The following is a 19409-nucleotide window of genomic DNA, read 5'->3' on the forward strand; positions in this document are numbered from 1 at the left end:
TTAGACTGTCCACACTCTACGGGCGGACACTCCACCGGTGAAGTTCCTAACCCTTGCTCAAATGTGCCAACCACCAAGTGTATCACCTTGTGCACATGTGTTAGCATATTTTCACAAACATTTTCAAGGGTGTTAGCACTCCACTAGATCCTAAATGCATATGCAATGAGTTAGAGCATCTAGTGGCACTTTGATAACCGCATTCCGATATGAGTTTTACCCCTCTTAATAGTACGGCTATCGAACCTAAATGTGATCACACTCTCTAAGTGTCTTGATCACCAAAATAAAATAGCTCCTACTAATTATACCTTTGCCTTGATCCTTTTGTTTTTCTCTTTCTTCTTTTCAAATCCAAGCACTTGATCATCACCATGGCATCACCATCATCATGTCATGATTTTCATTTGCTTCACCACTTGAAATGTGCTACCTATCTCATGATCACTTGATAAACTAGGTTAGCACTTAGGGTTTCATCAATTCACCAAAACCAAACTAGAGCTTTCCGGTGACCACGCCTGCATCACCTCTCATTTGACGGCAGCGTCTCCACTCATGGCATGCTTCCTCGACTCAGAAATGTTGCCGCCCGTCTCCATACCACGCCTGCCGCCGACAGGCGTGGCCATAGGCTCACACTGCTCCACCAAGGTCACGGCAGTGCCCCTGTATCCCTCGTCCTCCGAGGCACTCGTGTCATCACCCATCACCATGGGCTCCTCCGACTCGAGCTCTGCCTCCACATCGCTCTGGCTCTTGCCACCCTAGACCCACCGGTTGATCTTCTTCTCCTTATTGAACCTCCTCCAGACCTTCTCAGATTTCTTATTCTTCTTGGCAAGCATGGCCTCCCTCTAGGCAGCTTGCCGAACCACACCTTTTGGCCCTCTCAAAAGATGCGGCTAGGATTTATAGCCTGCAAGTCCCATCAAAACGGGCAACTTGAAATCAATCAAAACAATAAGGAAAAGGTCATGGAAAAAAGCATACCAAATTGGATAGCTTCGTGGCATTAAGGGGTCTGGGCGTCCCTTTGCGGGAGTCTTCATCCATCAACTATAGTGCCCAACCAAGATAACCCTGGACTTCATCTTTCGATAACTCCTCCAGCAATGCACGGTCAGGATCTATCGGGCCAGAGTATTTCGACATCGGCTGCGTCCTTTCCCCCAGCGGGGCAACCCAATGATGGAAGAAGGTGTGGAAGACCCACAACTCATCGAGGCTATTCTGCATGAACTTCTGAAGCTTTGGCTCGATGATCGCTAGCCTTTTCTATTGATGGGAAGGAGCCCACGCCCAACTTTCCCTCTTCTCCAACCTCCCCCCCCCCGATAAACATCGAGAACGGCGCCTCCACTGGGTTCCTGATATAGAACCATTCGCCATGCCACCCCCAGTTGGAGTCACGAGGGGAGTACGCGAGGTAGGGGATCGACGGCTTCGGCCTCTTCTATAGGGCAAACCCCCCAACTGGTGTGGTTCTAGGCAGTTTCCCCTCGGATAGGGCTTGCCCAATGAAGACTCATCGAAATAGATCCACATGTGGCTCCATCCCGAGGAAGGCCTCATAGACGATGATGAAGCCAGTGATGTGTAGCACCCCAGTTGGGTTGAGATGCTACAACTCTAGGCCCCACTTGTTGAGGAGATCGCATAGAAACCAATGCGCAGGGTACCTGAACCCATGCTCGTGGAATGCAAGGAAGGAGATGACCTTGTCGAAATGGGGTCACAGAACAACCTCCCCCGGCACAGGAGCCCTCTAGTGCACCACCTCCTTCAACAAAAGTAGCCCCTTCACGGTAAAGTCGGCCAGCACGGCCTCATCCATGTTGGAAGGCCTCTAGTTTGACATCGCACCTCGGATTCACGAATAAATCTGTGAGTTTTTCCTCTCCCTTGATCTACCCTCCTCTCTCCTAGAAACCGCTATGGCACATGAACAGGCTTGGCAAAAAGGAGGAAGGAGAAATGGCAGCGGTTGAAGAAAGGCAAAAGAACGAGAGAAAAACCCTCTCCCTTCCCCCTATTTAATGCGGAAAGGCGTGCAGTGGAACGTGGCCCTGGCTGACGGGACGTAGCCTACCCAATGAAACATCGCCTAGCTAACAGGACATGGCCTAGGTGGGGCCCACCACTACCGCAACCCGAGCATGGGAAATAAGGTGCAACCGCACGTAGACAACCCTCTGCCTTGCTAGGTAGGGTTTAGAGGGGCCCACCAACATAATCTCCATCGAGGAGAGGTCAACGGGTTACCCGAGCTGATCGGACGGCTGCTGAGAGATAGGTAAGGAGCAGTGGGATGCCCCATGCGGGTTATGCTGACCCCATCATGAACGACGGACATTGATCTCACTCGAACATATCCGATATGATCTCCCTAGACCCGTCACTCGAGCCATCAAGGTAACTTTACCAACCCTCGTTCTTCTTTCCCAGTGCATGAGCATTCATTCATCCATTCTCATGCATGCATTCATCCATACATTCATCCCATACATCCAAGCATTGCATATGCAATTGTTGCATCACAACGCTTCGCATCGCGTCAAGAAGCGATAGTTGCCTCATTCGATATAAGCGATGATCGACTAGAGTTCAAAGGCTAGCTCACTAAGGGCTCAAGGCCGCCTCGCGTCAAATAGAGCTAGGGGAGAAAACACAGATGAGCCCCAATGGCCTTTGCCCAATCTGCTCAGAAGTAGATGGGGTCATCTCGACCTTCTTGTTCGATCCTGACCTCGAGCCATGCCCACAGAATCTCCATCGAGGGGAGGCCAGCGGGCCACCTGAGTCAATCTTTGGAATGGCTTGGGCATCTATCAGGAGGTGGGTTAAGGAGCAGTGGAATGCCACATGAAGGCTATGCTAACCCCGTTATGAATGACGGACCCAGATTCCACTCGGACATGCCTGTTAGTGAGCTCACCGAGCGCGTCACTCAAGCCATCGAGGTAAGAGACGTTAGCTCAACTCCTCCGGTTGTGGAAACCATGGATGGAGTGACGCACGAAACTCGACCGACCCCTACTGAGCCCGATAGGGCTCGAGGGCTCGAGCCACCCGACCCCAACTCAGGAGTCCAGCCGATCACATAGGTTGCGATCGGAATGAACAAGGGCGAACACCCCGACCGGAAGAGACACAAGAGTCTGTAGCCCCAAAAAAGAGTACCAAGGTACTCAGCCTTCGACCGACTCCCCAGTCAGCCACAGGCTTAGGGGCTACACCCACTAGGTGCGCTCGCGCGTACCCGGTGGAAAATGGATTACTAGCGAGTCTCCTCCTCAGGGGTTGGGCGCCTATGTCTACATGGCGCACCTCCATAGCCTTCGCCAGTCCCTTCCTCAGGGGCTGGGTGCCAATATTCCTCTGGCGTGCCAGTGGGGGTATTAACCCCTATACCCTTACAGCTAGGCTTGGGCCGGCCCAGTCCAGGGGGTCCGGTCCACTAGAAGACGACACATGGTTTGGCCAATCTGTTCGGAGTCCTGCGCAAGGAGTCAAGATAGACTTGGAGATCAAGCAAGATCCTGGTCGGTTAGAATAGGAATCCTTATCTAGCCACCTATGGCAATTGTAACCGATTAGGATTAGTTTCCAGATCTATAACCCTGCTGAAAGGTCCTTGTTTGGTTTTGGTAATTGAGTGACAACTTAGGTGGACTAATTGTGTTTATGTGAGATACACAGGTGATTAGTCTACAGGTACATGTGTGTGAGCAACATATGCCATGAAGGTGAAAATGGCTTGGAGATGTTGCAAAGCTCACACATGTGATGATGAAGGAGCTTAAATGCACATGAGACATAACATTGAGTCATGTGATCAAGGTAGAGAAGATCAAGACAAGACTTGGCTTGATGGACCGGTTGTAAGCGTGAAGGGCAAGTCAAAGGCTTTGGAGTGATGGACCGCGTGGCGATGAAGCTTGAGCAAGACTTGGCGTCGATGGACGATGGCAATGGCGAAGAGCAAGTAGAGTCAAGATCGATGAACCAATATGATCATATGATGATATGAAGTGGATCATATCATTGTTGATCGCGTTGGTGCATGTGTTGCATCAACATTGGAGGAGATGGAATGGAATGCGCAAAGCAAAGGTATAACCTAGGGCATTTCATTTCACCGGTCATAGGTGTGTAGAGAAGTTTATGACCGGGTTTAGGATAGATGGCCATACTATCAAGAGGGGCAAACTTGTTTGCATATCGGTCATCTAGTGCCACTCGAGTGATCTAACTTTGCATTGTCCCTAGGATCGAGTGGCGTGGCAAGTTGAGTGGCTAACATCCTTTGGGAAATGATTGTGAAAATGATAGCACACATACACATGGTGGTGTACACTTGGTGGTGTTGGCACATTTACAAAGGAGGTGATGTTTGCAGGGGTGAGATTTGGCACTTTCGGGAAAATGGAATGTCCATTTTCTATTGCGCCGGATGCAAATTCTTGGTGGTTAGCACGTTGGTGCAAGGGTGAAGAAGTTAGAAGTGAAAACGAGTTAGTCGTGAAGATGCCAGCATCGGTCAACTGACCGGACGCTGGATCTGAATGCACCGGACGCTGGAAGGCTACGTCCGGTCAGGCTGACGTACGGTGACGCAGAAGCTGGAGTGTGACCGGACGCTGGCTGCGTCCGATCGCGTTCGACCGGACGTGTCCGGTCATGCTCGAGAGCTTACTGGAAACGACCAAACGCTGGGGGTTCAGCGTCTGGTCAGTTGAGTGCTGCTGCATCTGGTCAAGTCAAATGACCATTGGAACCGGGACACGTGGTCGTCTACGAGCGACCGGACGCTGAGGTCCAGCGTCCGGTCAACACGACCGGAGCGTCCGGTCAGCCCGACCGTTGCCTAGTGAAGGGGTAACGGCTAGTTTAGCCCTTGGGGCTATAAATAGAAGTGGCCTTTAGCCATGGCTGGTGCTGAGCACCTCAAGGGACTTAGTGTCCATGCTTGTGAGTGCTTGGGAGCCCTCCATCACACATATACTTGATAGTGATCATTCGATTGTGTGAGTGAGCGATTCTAGTGCGATTGCATCATGAGGTTGCATCGAGTGGCACTAGGTGATCGAGTTGCAAGCCGGTGGTGCTTGTTACTCTTGGAGGTTGCCACCTCCTAGATGGCTTGGTGGTGGTCTTTGTCGAAGCGCGCAAGAAGCTTGTGCGGCGCTCCGGAGAAGTGCTTGTGAGGGGCATTGTGCTCGCCCCGCGGGAGCCGTGAAGAGCAACTCTAGTAAAGCGTGTCATTGAGCTACCCTCACTCAAGGGGTAGGTTCTTGCGGCACCCGACGTGCGGGCTTAGCGGGTGATGCTAATTAGCCGCCGAACCACCAAGTGAGCGGTCGACACAACGGGGACTAGCGTGTTGGCAAACACGTGAACCTCGGGAGAAAAATCATCGTGTCAACCTTGTTCTTCCCGTTGGTTTGCATCCTCATTACACAAGCTTGCCATTACTTTTATACATATTAAGCTTGTGTAGTTGCTCTTGTAATTAGATAGCTTGTGTAGCTTGCTAATTACCTTCTTGCTTGTGTAGCATAGAAGTAGCTCCCTTGCGTGGCTAATTTGGTTTTAGTAACCTTGTTAGTCACATTGCTTAGTTTGTGTAGCTAAGTATTTGCGCTCTCTAATTAGGCATTGGTTGCCTTGTTATTGAGCATTGCTAGTGAGCTTAGTTAGCTTTGTGCTTTTGCTTACTAGCATGTGTAGGAGCTCCCTTGTCGCTTAAAGTACTAGTGGCATAGGTTTGTGTAACCTTGCTCCTAGAATTGTTTAGGAGAGCTCTAGCTAGCCCGGCACCTTTGTTGCATAATTGTTATCTTTGCAAGGTGCTAGTGAACATATATAGTGGGGTGTAGTCTTGGCTAGACCGTTAGTTTAAATTCCGCATTTGTATCGGTTAGCCGACGCGATTAAGTTTTAGAAAAGACTATTCACCCCCCCCTCTAGTCGCCATCTCGACCCTTCACCTGCTCCCCAGACTATATAAGATGGGTAGGGGACCCCTCTAAAAAACATCTCTCATTGACATACAGCAATACAATTAGACGTAGGACGTAGGTATTACGCCTTTACGGCGGCCGAACCTAGATAAAATCTCGTGTCTGTCTTATGTTAACATCTTGTTTGTAGCTTACGCATCTGTCTGCCGATAATCTACTACCTTGGGCATACCCCTAGGTAGACTGTCGACCATATTTCATCGATAGTGGTGCACTAGGTAGGGGGTATGCGTACTGCTCTCTAGGCGAACAAGATGGTCATCATCCCCGGTTCTATGGCTACGCCGAACAGCCTCACATTCACCATCGGCCAGATCACCTGGACCACTGGCTCCGATGACTTCATCGCCATGACCCCGGAGGAGGTATGGGTTCAATCTGCGCTGACCACTGCTTCACTTGCATCGACTATGGCTCCGACCACGGTGGATCTGGCTCCGACCACAGTGGATCTGGCTCTGATCACGCCAGCATCATCTTCAGCCACACCGACAACCCATCGTCTGCTTCCTCGCTACAAAAGGAGGCAGATTGACAACACTGACTTGCTCGACTCCATCGATCAGGTCGGCACCAAACTTGCCAAAACCCTGGCTCTGGTAAGTTCGATTCAAAGTCAACCTAATGAGTAGGTAACTACGACCCATAATTGATCTACCCGACCAGCTCGGGTCAGTCGTCTTGCATGACTCAGTACGGATCTCGTGGTCACATCTACTCCTGAAGGGCGCTCCGTTCGTCATCGACCAGCCCCTGCGATGGGTCTCTGGCTCTCCGAGTACGAAGCCTCGATGGAGAACCACCAGGCCCAGCCCTATGGCCTGCGCAACTTCGTCAACATGATTCGGATTGAGGATTATCAAGAAGGATTGGTCCACACAGTTCAAGAGGGTGGCTCAAGCTCCTCGTTCGACATCGCATCTAATGCCTCCGTTCACACCGAGCTCTAGCATCATGACGATGAAGGCGTTGAATACGATCTAGATATCCCAGACCATGCCCCAGGATTCCCGCGATTCCCATCCTTCCCACCAAGGTGAGGAGACTTGATTAATGTTGTTAGTAATGACGAACCGCCGACAATCGGCGAAATAGAACAAGAAAGGCTAGCACGCGAAGCACGCAATATTGATCGGTTTAATCATCGACAAATCGAAGCCGAGGCAGAAGAGGAGGCCCGACGCATAAGGGTCTAGGCATGTGACCTTAACAATGCCTTTGCTAGGGTGGGGGACAAGCAAGTCTTTAGGACTCCAAGCGCCAACATAGCTATTGCTATGGCGACAATGCAACGACTACCCAATACCCTAGAAACACAGGCAGTTCGTGATGATATACAAGCTTACCTGACGGCTGCTATGGCCCAGACCGTAGAGATTGTAAATCAAGCCTAGGCTCCATCCGTCTCAGTCAAATCAAGCCACAGCCGCCAGTACTCAAGTCGCTCACAGCCACCCAACCAACGTGGCTCGCGCAACAATGACCCATCAGACAACCGTCAAGGCAGAAATGGTGGCCATGATGGTGGTCGGGGCAACAACCGCCGTCGGGATGACAACCGCCGTGACTTCTGGGATGACAACCGCCGAGACAACCATGATAACCATGGTCACAGGGTTAATTAGGGTGGCAACCGAGATCGCCGTGATGGCAATAACAATCTCCGCCATTACCTCAGAGAACGCGATCTATGCGATCGCATCAACCAAAGAGCCAACGATCGTGCATCCCACGAAAGCTATCGCCGTATGGAATATGATACAGCCCACGGTCCTCTGGGTTTGAAGAAGTTTACTCCGCACCTTCACCAAGTCATATGGCCCAAGAACTTCAAGCTCAAAAAACTTCAGAAGTACGATGGCAAGGAGAACTCCGAATTATGGGTCATGCTCTACGAAACCACGTGCAGATCAGCCATGGCTGACGAGCACGTCATGTCTAACTACTTCCTAATCGTTGTCGGCCATGCAAGTCACCAATGGCTGGTCAGCTTGCCGGCGAACTACTTTCTTGGCAAGAGCTCAAGCAAGCTTTCATCGACAACTTTATTGCTACTTGCGAGCAACCCGGTAACAAATATGATCTACAGCGGATTCGAGACCAAAAAGATGATCCACTACGCGAGTAGGTCTGACGTTTCTCGGAGATGCGCATCAAGGTCCCGTCAATCTCTGACAACGAGGCAATCGAGGCTTTCATCACTAGTCTCCGCTTCCACGATGCCCTACAGGACAAGCTCCTCCACAAGCGACCTAAATCAGTCACAGCGCTCCTGGCCACTGCCAAGAAATATGCGAATGCCGATGATGCTAAAAAGATAATCATCGAAGAAGCAGCAAGGGTTCCACGCTCCGACCACCCCCCACACTACGACGACTACCACGGCAACCATGGTTGGGACGACAATTTTGATCGCCGCAACTAGCGCAATGACCCCCATGACCACCGCGACCAGCGTAATCAGCGGCGTAATCGCCGTGACGATTACAGGGGCAAGCGTGCTCGGGAAGACGACGACAAGGTCAACACCGTTAAGAAAGGTGGCGGATGTCGCAACTACGAAGAAGACTATGCCAAAGCATTGAAAGGACCCTGCCAGCTCCACCCCAAGTCAAACCATACCATGGAGAATTGTCGCGTTCTCAAGTCTATCTACACGCGTCAATGGGCTCTAGATACGTCCGACAAGCCTAACGACACAGGGGAACAACGCAACGAGGACAACGATGATGAAGACGTAGATCCCCATCATAAGTACGTCAAGCCAACCGATCGCGTCCACACCATCATTGGAGGCAAAGTGTACATCGAGACCAAATGAGAACGCAAGCTGCTCGCCCACGCCTGCTTGAGCGTGGCCAACACCGACAACCTCATCGCCGATCCGCGGCTCCCTCCTTAGTCTCACCACGAGATCTCCTTCAGCAGAAAGGACCAATGGGCCACAATACCTGAGCTAGGACATTTTCCCCTGGTCCTCGATCCTTATATCAACAAGGTTCAGTTCGACAGAGTACTGATTGACGGCGGCAGTTCCATCAATATACTATTCAAGAACAGTCTGCCAGCCCTAAAGATAACCTAGGCAGATCTCAAACCATACGAGGCACAGTTCTAGGGTGTCCTCCCCGGACAGAGCTCTACACCTCTCGGGCAGATCACGCTACCTGTGCAGTTTGGTACCATGGACCACTTCTGCACCGACTACGTCAACTTCGTGGTCGCTGACTTCGACGGCACCTACCATGCTATCCTTGGTCGACCATCGCTCACCAAATTCATGGCCATACCTCACTATAGGTATTTGGTGCTCAAGATGCCTATAGAAAATGGGGTTCTGACTCTTAGGGGCAACGTATACGCAGCTTATACCTACAAGGACGACAGCTTCAAAATAGCATAGGCTCACGACCTCTATATTCGCATGGCTGAGACCATGCTCGACGCTAAGAAGACCTCAGCTGACCACCTAGAGATCCCAGAGCTCGAGGCTCCATGCAAGAATATCAAGTCCAAAGAGCACAAGGCGATCCAGCTGGTCAACGGTGATCCTAGCAAAACGGCCCTTATTGGGGCCAACCTAGATCCTAAATAGGAAGACGCGCTCGTCAGGTTCTTGAGGAGCAACATGACTGTGTTCGCATGGAAACCTACTGACATGCTCGGTGTACCTCAGAACTTGATCGAGCACTCCTTAAATGTCGACGGCAAGGCTAAACCTATCAAGCAGAAGCTACGACGGTTTGCTCACGACAAAAAGGAGGCGATTAGGGTAGAAGTTATACGACTTTTGGCAGCCAGATTTATCAAAGAAGTGTATCATCCGGAGTGGCTAGCCAACCCGGTTCTTGTACGCAAAAAGAATAATGAATGGAGAATGTGCGTTGATTACACTGATCTCAACAAACACTGCCCTAAAGACCCCTTCGGCTTACCTCGCATAGACGAGGTCATAGATTCAACTGCCGGTTGCGAGCTGCTTTCCTTTCTCGATTGCTACTCTGATTATCACCAGATCGCTCTAAAAAAAGATGACCAGATCAAGACATCCTTCATCACGCCTTTCAGCGCCTACTGCTACACAACCATGTCGTTTGGGCTCAAGAACGCCGGGGCTACCTACCAATGCGCCATGCAGGCCTGCCTCAAAGACAAGATAAAAGACGACCTTGTCAAGGCTTATGTTGATGATGTCCCGTCCCCTATGGCCTTCGCCAGTCCTCCCCATGGAGGCTGGGCGCCCGTATCCACTTTACACATCTCCACGGCCTTTGCTAGTCCTCCACATGGAGGTTGGGTGCCTAAATCCTATTTGGTTACCCTACGCGGTACAACAACCCAAGGGGTAAACACCGAAGTTTCAATAATAGCCCCTTCATGACTTCAAAGAAGTCCCAAAGGGGCTCAGGGCTCCTGTCGGGTTCATAAACCCAGGGTCTCCAATGGACCCGCTTCCCTACAAAACTCGACCCAGTAGGCGGCGCAATGACAGCACACGCCTAGGTTGGCCCAGATACACAATAATAGGCCAAGACCGTGATACGGTCTCTGACTGGCACCTCCGACCAGGGCCTCGCTCGACCTCTGGGTCGGGGGCTCTACCTCGCCCGACCTCTAGGTCGCGGGCTTTGCCTCACCCGACCTTTGGGTCACGAGCTCCGCCTCGTCCGATCTTTGGGTCGCAGGCTTCACCTCGCCCACCCTTCTTTCTTCGACCAAGGATACGCCAGACCTCTGCTCACTGCTCTTTCCTAACTGACACGGTCGGGGACAACTAGGATGAACTGGTCGGGGATGCTCGATTTGTGTGGGCCCAGGGCACAGGCGGTGTAGATAAGATAAGGCGCTCAAGTCAACCGCAATATCGAGGACCGTACCTTGCCATATCCTGCGCACTTGCAGGACAGTGCCACCAGGCTATGACAGACGGACACTCTACAACCTTCTAGACATGTCAGAACATAAACAGTGTTGTGGGCACCATCGTTTGCCGTACTAGGCGAACATGGTAGAGCCTACCAGACACGTCTTGGCATAAACAGTATTATGGGCGCTGGCAGCCATCTCGTACCCGACAGCATGGGCAACAAGACTAGGTAGCATACGTACGCACTCTCTCTCTTTCTCTCTGACTTGTAAGGCCATCCCCTTCACCTATAAAAGGGAATATGCTCTCTCCCAACAGAGGGACGCTAGATGACTCGAGGACTCGACGACCTGAGGACTCGAATAGCTCAACAGCTCTAGAACTTGATAGCTACACAGAGCATACGCTCTAATACTTAGCGCATGTTAGAGCACCCATCACTCTCTTCCATTCGGTTCAGAGCCTAACCGGGCCTCTAACACCCTCCTTCTCATTTCTTACTCGTTTGTAACCTCACAGCAAACTTTGAGCACCTGGGCTCAAGAATAAAGTCACCGACCGACTAAAACTAAACGTAGGGCACGTTGCCTGAACCAGTATAAATCTTGTGTCATTGAGTGCTAGGCCACATCCGATCACAACGCACGGCAAAACTACAAATATTTACTTGTCGGACATATTTCGCACCGACAATAGGGTTTCGGCCTTTTGGGTTTTAAGAGACCTCGTCAATGTGTCTTGTATATCACGCTCTCGATGAGACTCCTCTATAGAGGTGTCTTGCATATCGAGCTCGAGACATCAGATAAAATGCTCGTCTACGACTGTGAGTACGTTGTAGACAACAGACAACCTAAAATTCGGCTAGACCGGTCTTTAATCTTGCCTGTACCGAGCGATCTAACTCTTTATCGATGTGATGGCCTAATTAGCGTCAACACCTAGGAACGGACCACGTGGACCATGAAACACGATCGTCTTGCCTCCGGCCTCGTCTAGACTAGTAGTTGTAGCAAGGATGGACCAATCGACGTGCGCTCGCCTTCAACTCCCGTTGTCCGCTTCCGAATCCTAAGCTCATGGAGACCTAGACCTGTATCCTAGGCTCTAGCCACGTCGGCGCTGCTGCTGCCACGGACATCACTACATCTGGATCAGATCGAATTTTCCTCGACGTACACGCACCGAGGATACTTTGGCATTTCACCCATCATAAAAAACTGGTTTCTCACTTTTACCATCCCGCAAAGTGGTTTCGCTCGTTTACCATTATGAGACTGGTGTAACCCCTGAAATACATTTTGGGTAGTTTTAATTCGTGGAAAAAAGAAGACACGTCCTTCCGCTTCTACCCCTGCCTACTGCTCTTGAGATCGATGTTCATCATCTCGATCTCCCCAGTGTGTCGGTGGCACCTGGCCCCTCCCTCGACCTCTCACGCACGGGAGGCGGGTGGCGGCGCCCTCCCCTCCCTCCGGTAATGGCGCGGACGAGGCCCCCCTGCATTCGGCGGCGGAGGGCCTTTAACTCCAAAGGCGGAGGCGCCCCTCCTTCTGGGTGAAGATTCCGGCGGCGGCACCCTCCCCGTCCCTCCCTCCGGTGATGGCGTCGACGGGATCGGGGGGGCTACATCCGGCGGCGCCCCCTTCTCCCTCCACCACCGGCGGCGCCCCATGGGGGGCATGGAGGCCACAGTAACCCTTCTTCCCCCACCGGCGTCTGGATCTGGTGCCCCCTCCCACCCGGTGGCGCTCCCTCTCCACCGGCGGTGTCTCCGTCGTCCCCTCCGGTGGTGTCTCCGTCGACCCCTCCGGTGGCATCCTCGCACTCCCCTTCCGTGGATGTGGCTGAGATGCCCCTCCCTTTCCCCACCGGCTGTAGTGGCGGCGGGACTCCCCCTCCCGGCGGCAGCGGCTGCTTCTCCGTCCAACAGCAGGCAGGGGTAGAAGTGGAAGGACGTGTCTTCTTTTTTTCTACGAATTAAAACTAACCAAAATGTATTTCAGCGGGTTACACCAGTCTCATAATGGCAAATGATTGAAACCACTTTACGGGATGATAAAAATGTTAAACCGGTTTTTGATGATGGGTGAAATATCAAAGTCTGCGCACCGAGTGTCCAGAGTCTCAACTTGCTGAGTTCACTTCCCCGTTACGATAAGAAAAACACCGGCGGACTTTTTTTTTACAACAAACACCGGCGGACTTTAGCCCCTTTATTTGAAAGACTTTAGCCCTTTACCAGGGGGCAAGCACGCTGAATGACAGCTGACCCTTCGAATCCAGAAGCTGAAACAAAACGAGGGGTGCTAACATTTTCCGTGGATTCGCGCGCCGATTTCAACATTATCGCTCCGGTGTCGCTCATTTGAGCCAAAACAAAAGCAACGGGCGTGGAACATACAAATTTTATCCGGCGCCTAACCGTGACGGGCATTGCCATCTTTGCTCAGTGCCTCGCTTTCGTAAGCAACGGATTCCATTCCATGCTTGTCACCGTCGCGATCCACGCGGCGATACCATGCGTGAACGATGGATTGTGTGGCCCGAAAGAGTAACCAGATCCTACACGGACATTGAGCTGAAAACTACAGGAAAACACGGCAACAACCAAAGCTCACAACTCTCCCGCAGAACCAAACAAGCCTAACTCGAAAGAATTCTGACTTCACCACCACATGTGGCCCGCGCCCGAGAAACAAAATTGATCTAGCAACAGAACAGAAGGTAGATTGTCGTAAGATTTTTTTTTCCCCCAAACCGATCCCTTGGCACCTGAAGATATATTTTCTCAGTGGATCAACGTTTCATGAACATAAAAAATGTATAACACGTAGAGCACTTATACTGGCAGAGGCTGCGCCCAGGCTCCACACAGGACTACTCGCTAATCGTTAAATGCCATATCTTGTGAAGTCAGGTGATGGTGGGCAAGATATGCAAAAGAATGTGGCTTCTCTCCATGGCTCTTCTTCCAATTTCCTGTTTTTCGGGTCTTGTAACTTCAGCAAGCAGGTGGATACAACAACAGCTGTATTGGACGGAACCGACGTGCCATGTGCCTACTTGTTTGCCATAGATGAGTCCATAACACTGCACGACTTGTCCATGAACTGCAAAAGTGCAGGACAGTAATATTAGAACAGGAAGCATGATATTTGTGAAAGTAACTTTCTAGGGAAAGCAATAATGAGGACGAGAATCAAAGATTCGGTCTTCACAACAGTAGAGTAACTAACATTCTAACACTGCAACTATCTTCTGCTCATGTATCTGCATATACTCTCCAAAAGCTAAGAGGATATGGAGCAAGATCTAAACAGTCAACGAGCCGATAAAGTGCATAATCATGGTTATCTGTACAAGACCAGGTCCTATATGATGTCTCTTCGCACAAGGTTAAATGGACAGCACATATCACTGGTCTAGCTCTACCATGGTCTCACAAGTGAGACTCTTCGCTAAAACTACATTAATTTTAGAAATGAATCCAGTGAACTAGACTCTATGCCTGAGTAAGAAATCCTATACAGCAAATTAATTATCCTCTTGATTTCTTCAAATTACTCAGATAAAAGTTTGCTGGACTATATAAGTAGAGCTTTCAAACCATGCTCAACAGTGGACAAATTCCCTTATTGCCATTAGAACCACTAGATTGCCCTCAAATATTAGGTAAGAGGGACACAACCAGTTTATACATGGCTGCACTTGGCAAGTTTGCACTATAAAGGAAGAGTATGATGCCTACTATGTTTCCCATGTTTATCATGACCTAATGGTGTAGCTAATACATCGATAACTGCATATCCTACTTATCTCTCATTCTCTCTCAACTTAGTACAAACAAAAACAAGTCTGCCAATGGCTACACATTTGTGAATCCTGTAACAATTACAGGAAAACACTGAACAGAAGCCCCACCTGATGATTGCTAGAACCCTACAAGGTTATTATAGCGTGACCTAACACATATTATTGCTAACTAGTTTATAACTGAGTGTTTCATAACTCAAACAAACAGTGATTCATCAAAGGAAAACATGTAGACAAGTCTAATGCTAAAGACTCACTTTTTTCATTGATTGTAATTCCCGTCCAAATGGCTCTAGGAACTTCATATCTATATCGAGGGGCCAAACCTGCATACAAGGGAAAAGAATTGTTAAGTTTTAAACAAGATCATATAATTCACATTGACTTGCTTCCAAAGACGACCAAATTATCTAATAATCATCAATGTAAACCATAGAGTATGAAGCCAAGCCCTACAGGTGTGTAAATGTAAAAAAAATGGACATGCGATGTATTTCAGTACACCGTGAGCTGATTTATAGGATACTACAACTAATACAACAAAATCGACCACACAACCTGTCCAATAGCGAGCGAGGGATGGCAATTGATGATATAATTAATGACGGTTTATGCATGGATGGATGAATCAATAACGGTTTATGCATGAATGAATAAATCGATGATCAACCACAGGACCAGGCACATAGTTGAACGAAATCAACCACGAGTACCATCACGAAACGGCCTTAACACCATATATAGAATAACTAAAAACTAACAACCACATATGAATCACGATGCAATTCCTAACATACTGGAGAAGGAAACGGATGGATTCGTACCTTGAGCCCCATGAGCCTTAGAGGCGCTTGTTGTCCGGGCACGATGCACTCCGGCCCGGCAGCTTCCGCGAATGCCTCCATGGCCAGCCCCTCCCCAATCGGATCCGGATGCTGCGGAGCAACCAACCAACCTCCAGAATTAGCCTTCCCCACCAACCCAACCCAACCCCAATCAAGCCGGGGGAAGGGTGCGTACGTACCTTCATGATGGCGAGGGCGTAGGCGGCGGAGTCTTCCTGCGTGGCAACGCGGAGGACGGGGGCGTGGTGGATGCGCGGGACGGGTCGGATCCCCTGCCCCGCGGCGGTGGCCGCGGTGGCGCGCCAGGGCGCGTCGTCGCCCGCGAGGAGCGGCCGCTTCGAGCCGGCGTGGGGGGATATGGACGAGGCCGCGGCGGCGGTGGTGGCCGCCGGGAGGGCGGCCGGTGATGAGGTGGTGGTGGTGAGGGACGCCATCGGATAAGGCGGAGGAGGAAGCGTTCCGTTTGCGTGTTGGGCCCGCTCGAGTGGGGGAGGCGAGGCGAGAGTCGGGAGAGGCTGGGGGGAGGGATCTTTTATTAACCGCGGGCGCGGGGTGTGGCGGTCGGTCCGAACAAGCCGACGCGGTGCGTGTGTGGCTCTCGGAAGGCGGGGGTGGAGACGTGGAGTGTGGACCCGGGGAGGTGGTTGCGCTGCTGGGTCATGAGCAGGTGGGGCTGGAGCTTTGGAAACTGTTCAATCACGAGCTGGAACGATTCGACTTTGCTTGGGTGTCTGGCAAAAAGGGTTCATCTGTCAGCCACGTACCGATATGGAATGGTCAAAGTTTTGATGCCGCTTAACTTAAACTAACCGTCTTAAGTAGGTGGCGGTCTACCTCTGCAAAATTTAAACAATGTTTTGTATCTTGACGTCCTTTTTAAAACACCATATTTAATTTTAAGTTGGTGTTGTATTCTTTTTAGAACAACATTTAAATGCTAGAATTGTAATTTTTTTCTAGGAGGAAGTACATTTTCAGTTGAACTTTGCAATATCTTTCCATGTACTATGTACTCCCTCCGTTTCAAATTATAAAGCGTTTTGATTTTTCTAGATACATTAATTTTATTATACACTTAGATATATACACTATGTCTAGATACATAGTAAAAAATGTATCTAGATAAACCAAAACACCTTATAATTTAAAACGGAGAAAGTATATGATAAAAACAAAATTATATGTTTAGATTTTCCCCCTCTATGAACTCACATTCATAAAATCTTACGATCTCTAGTCGAGGTACCTACAGGATTTTAAAAAATTGGTCTCCAACAACTTCCTATCCAAACTCTAACCTTTCTACACTTGGGAAAATCGATCCAATCGTGCGGAAATATACGCGCGCATATTGATCGGCCAATCTAGAAGTGGAAGGACGTGGGGGATAACAAGGAGTATGACAGGTTTCCGATGCAAATGTACAAGAGAGAGAAAATATAAAAATAGTTAGGTGATTTGAAAATAGTTCAAAATTCCTATTGCAAAATTGTAGCAAGGAAGTTATGAGCAGCCAGCCAACCAAACTTTCTTTTTTCGTTCTACCTCAACGCGTGTATGTCACACGTGCATTGTCACTGGTATATATATAACGTATGATGTAATTTGAGAAATCTTTTTGTTCAAGGTTGATAACGAGGTGAGTACAATAATTTTGTCAAACTCAAGATATACTGATTTATTCTCTCATATACCGCATCACAATGATAAAATGTATTTTGGCACGTTGGCAATATGATAAACGTGGTGACTTCGTAGTAAATCTCAAAGTGTATTAGCTCAGTCTCTCTCTCTCTCTCTCTCTCTCTCTTTTGAAGAAACGTATTAGCTCAGTCTCTCGTGTATACTATTCATTCACAAGGATAAGATGTACATCGGGGCGTTTAGGAAAGGAAATTTTATATAACTAAAAAAATCAATAAATCATAGTAGTACTTGCTTGAGCACATACGTGCCAATTCAAATTCAATATTCCAGCAAATATGTTTATAAAAAAAAATCCAACAAGGCAGCAACTATGGCCCCCTTCGCTTGACCTTATAATCCGTATTATTCAGCTTGTTTTTTTTCAGTCGGAACAGTATTTTTCTCTCACAACAATTCAGTCGGAACAGTATTTTGGCTTGTTTTTTCAGCCAAGCGAACGGGCCTTATAAATCATAGCAGTTCAACTATTGGTCTCAGTTCTGGCCACGTGCAAGAAGACATTGGTTGATCTTGTTTATCATGAAGAATCACCTTACAGACTATCGCTTTCGTTGGATCATATCGCTTAATCCGCTGTCAATGCCGCCGACACGTTTACCACGGAAGACTTTCACGTCGACGTCGAGCTCCATCGTGCCGTTGCTCCACTCCAATGACAAGCGGTCGCGGAGCTGGTCCAACAACCCCACGCCGTCGCCCCGCGCCGCCACCTCCAAAGCCTTGTTCCAGCGGCTCCATGTTTGCCGAGCCCGACCGAATTTTTTATATTTTAGCCCTTTTTTGAAAGTTTCTCACAAATAGACCCTTGATGCAAAGAATTCAGAAAATGGACCCTTAGCTCGACGCTATGATGCTGGCGCCGAGCTAACACGTCTCGGCGCCACTCTGGCGCCGAGCTCCTAGGCACGGTAGATGACATGACAGTGAGTTCGGCACCGTAGATCTTAGCGTCGAGCTCGGCGCCAGAGTGACTGGCGCCGAGCCTTTAATACCTATGGGCCCGCGTCTCTCTTCCTCTCTTCCTCTCCCCCTCTCGCCCTAGCAGAGCCGCTGCCGCCCGCGCCCTTGCCTCCACCGGCCACCCTCGCCCGCGCCGCGCCGCGCCACGCCATATGGCCGTAATAATGGCATATTCCAAGCTCCGAAGGGACTAGGCCATAGTTGAATTTAACATCACATTCGCACATGACAAGAGGTGCTTTGTAAATTACTCTTTCTTTCTTCTTTTCCTTAACATTTCGCGGTTCTTCCGGCCATTGGTTCTTAGGACCATACAATCACTCCTTGAAACGACACTTCACCATTGAAAACACCTAAATAAGTAGACATTAGTACATGAACACATATAGCTCAACATTTCAACACATACACTTTGCGCTTACTTCATGCTTGATTGGATACACAAGTTCCAACGTATTCTCAGGGTTTATCACAGCTCGATCTCTATAATCGCACAGAGGAGGTTCCTCGAGTCGTCTAACTGCAGCTAGGTGCTTCTCCTTAGCCGTCATTGGCATAGGGTTGAGGGGGTAGAACCCACTGATTGAAGTGCTCACGTGGATGTCTTTCTCTAAATCAATCGTCGAAAAGGAGATACCTAGGATCAAACTTGTCTGCACCGTTGATCCATTGAAAGAAAAAACACCTCTCATGGTCCTACACAATGAGATTCCAACAAAATATTAGTAGCATACTTACACAAATAAAGAAAAAGGATAGTGGAAATAATTTCTTACATTAAAACAACTGCATGTGTAGAAGCAACACGTTGCTGTGTCCGGATGTTTCGATTGAAAAGCATGGGCCGGGAAACCACAGTCACAGTTAGGGACAGAGAGGTCAGGAGGGATGGGGGCATCTTTGCTAGACGCGTCGGGGTATAATTCTCGAGGACGACCCCGTTTTCGCCAAAACTACTTCCGAAACATTTCTTGCATCTAACAAAACGGATGTAATTTAACAAACATAAATCAAAACATCACAAATAAATGTCAATGAGAACCATAACTATAATACAACCGATTTCGTTCTAAGAACACAAAACAGTTAACATTAAACCATAAATCTAGGGTTTTCCATTTAATGCATAACAATGAACCCATAACATAACTATATGCGCCTAGTTTCCTAGCTTTTTCACGCATTGGC

At 49.3% G+C, this 19409-nt stretch overlaps 1 protein-coding gene across 1 annotated transcript; it reads right to left on the reverse strand.

Moving 5' to 3' along the window:
• Positions 1–13621: 13621 nt before the first annotated feature.
• On the reverse strand, positions 13622–16074 carry LOC136450621 (uncharacterized). Its single transcript, XM_066451156.1, has 4 exons — positions 15734–16074; positions 15534–15644; positions 14967–15035; positions 13622–14006 (listed from the first exon to the last, which is right to left on the reverse strand). Exons 1-4 carry the CDS (start codon positions 15986–15988, stop codon positions 13956–13958), a joined length of 486 nt encoding a protein of 161 aa, XP_066307253.1. The 5' UTR covers positions 15989–16074; the 3' UTR covers positions 13622–13955.
• Positions 16075–19409: the final 3335 nt, after the last annotated feature.

The sequence above is a fragment of the Miscanthus floridulus genome, chromosome 5 (genome assembly GCF_019320115.1).
Source record: "Miscanthus floridulus cultivar M001 chromosome 5, ASM1932011v1, whole genome shotgun sequence".
In the NCBI taxonomy this organism is placed as follows: Eukaryota; Viridiplantae; Streptophyta; class Magnoliopsida; order Poales; family Poaceae; genus Miscanthus; species Miscanthus floridulus.

What these genes read in the sequence shown, in the direction of transcription:
- LOC136450621 (XM_066451156.1), bottom strand. Translation starts at nt 15,988, where the DNA reads ATGGCGTCCCTCACCACCACCACCTCATCACCGGCCGCCCTCCCGGCG. An exon ending in ACGCCCTCGCCATCATGAAG is followed by an intron (nt 15,645 to 15,733) that starts GTACGTACGCAC and finishes GTTGCTCCGCAG; the next exon opens with CATCCGGATCCGATTGGGGA. An exon ending in TAAGGCTCATGGGGCTCAAG is followed by an intron (nt 15,036 to 15,533) that starts GTACGAATCCAT and finishes CCTTGTATGCAG; the next exon opens with GTTTGGCCCCTCGATATAGA.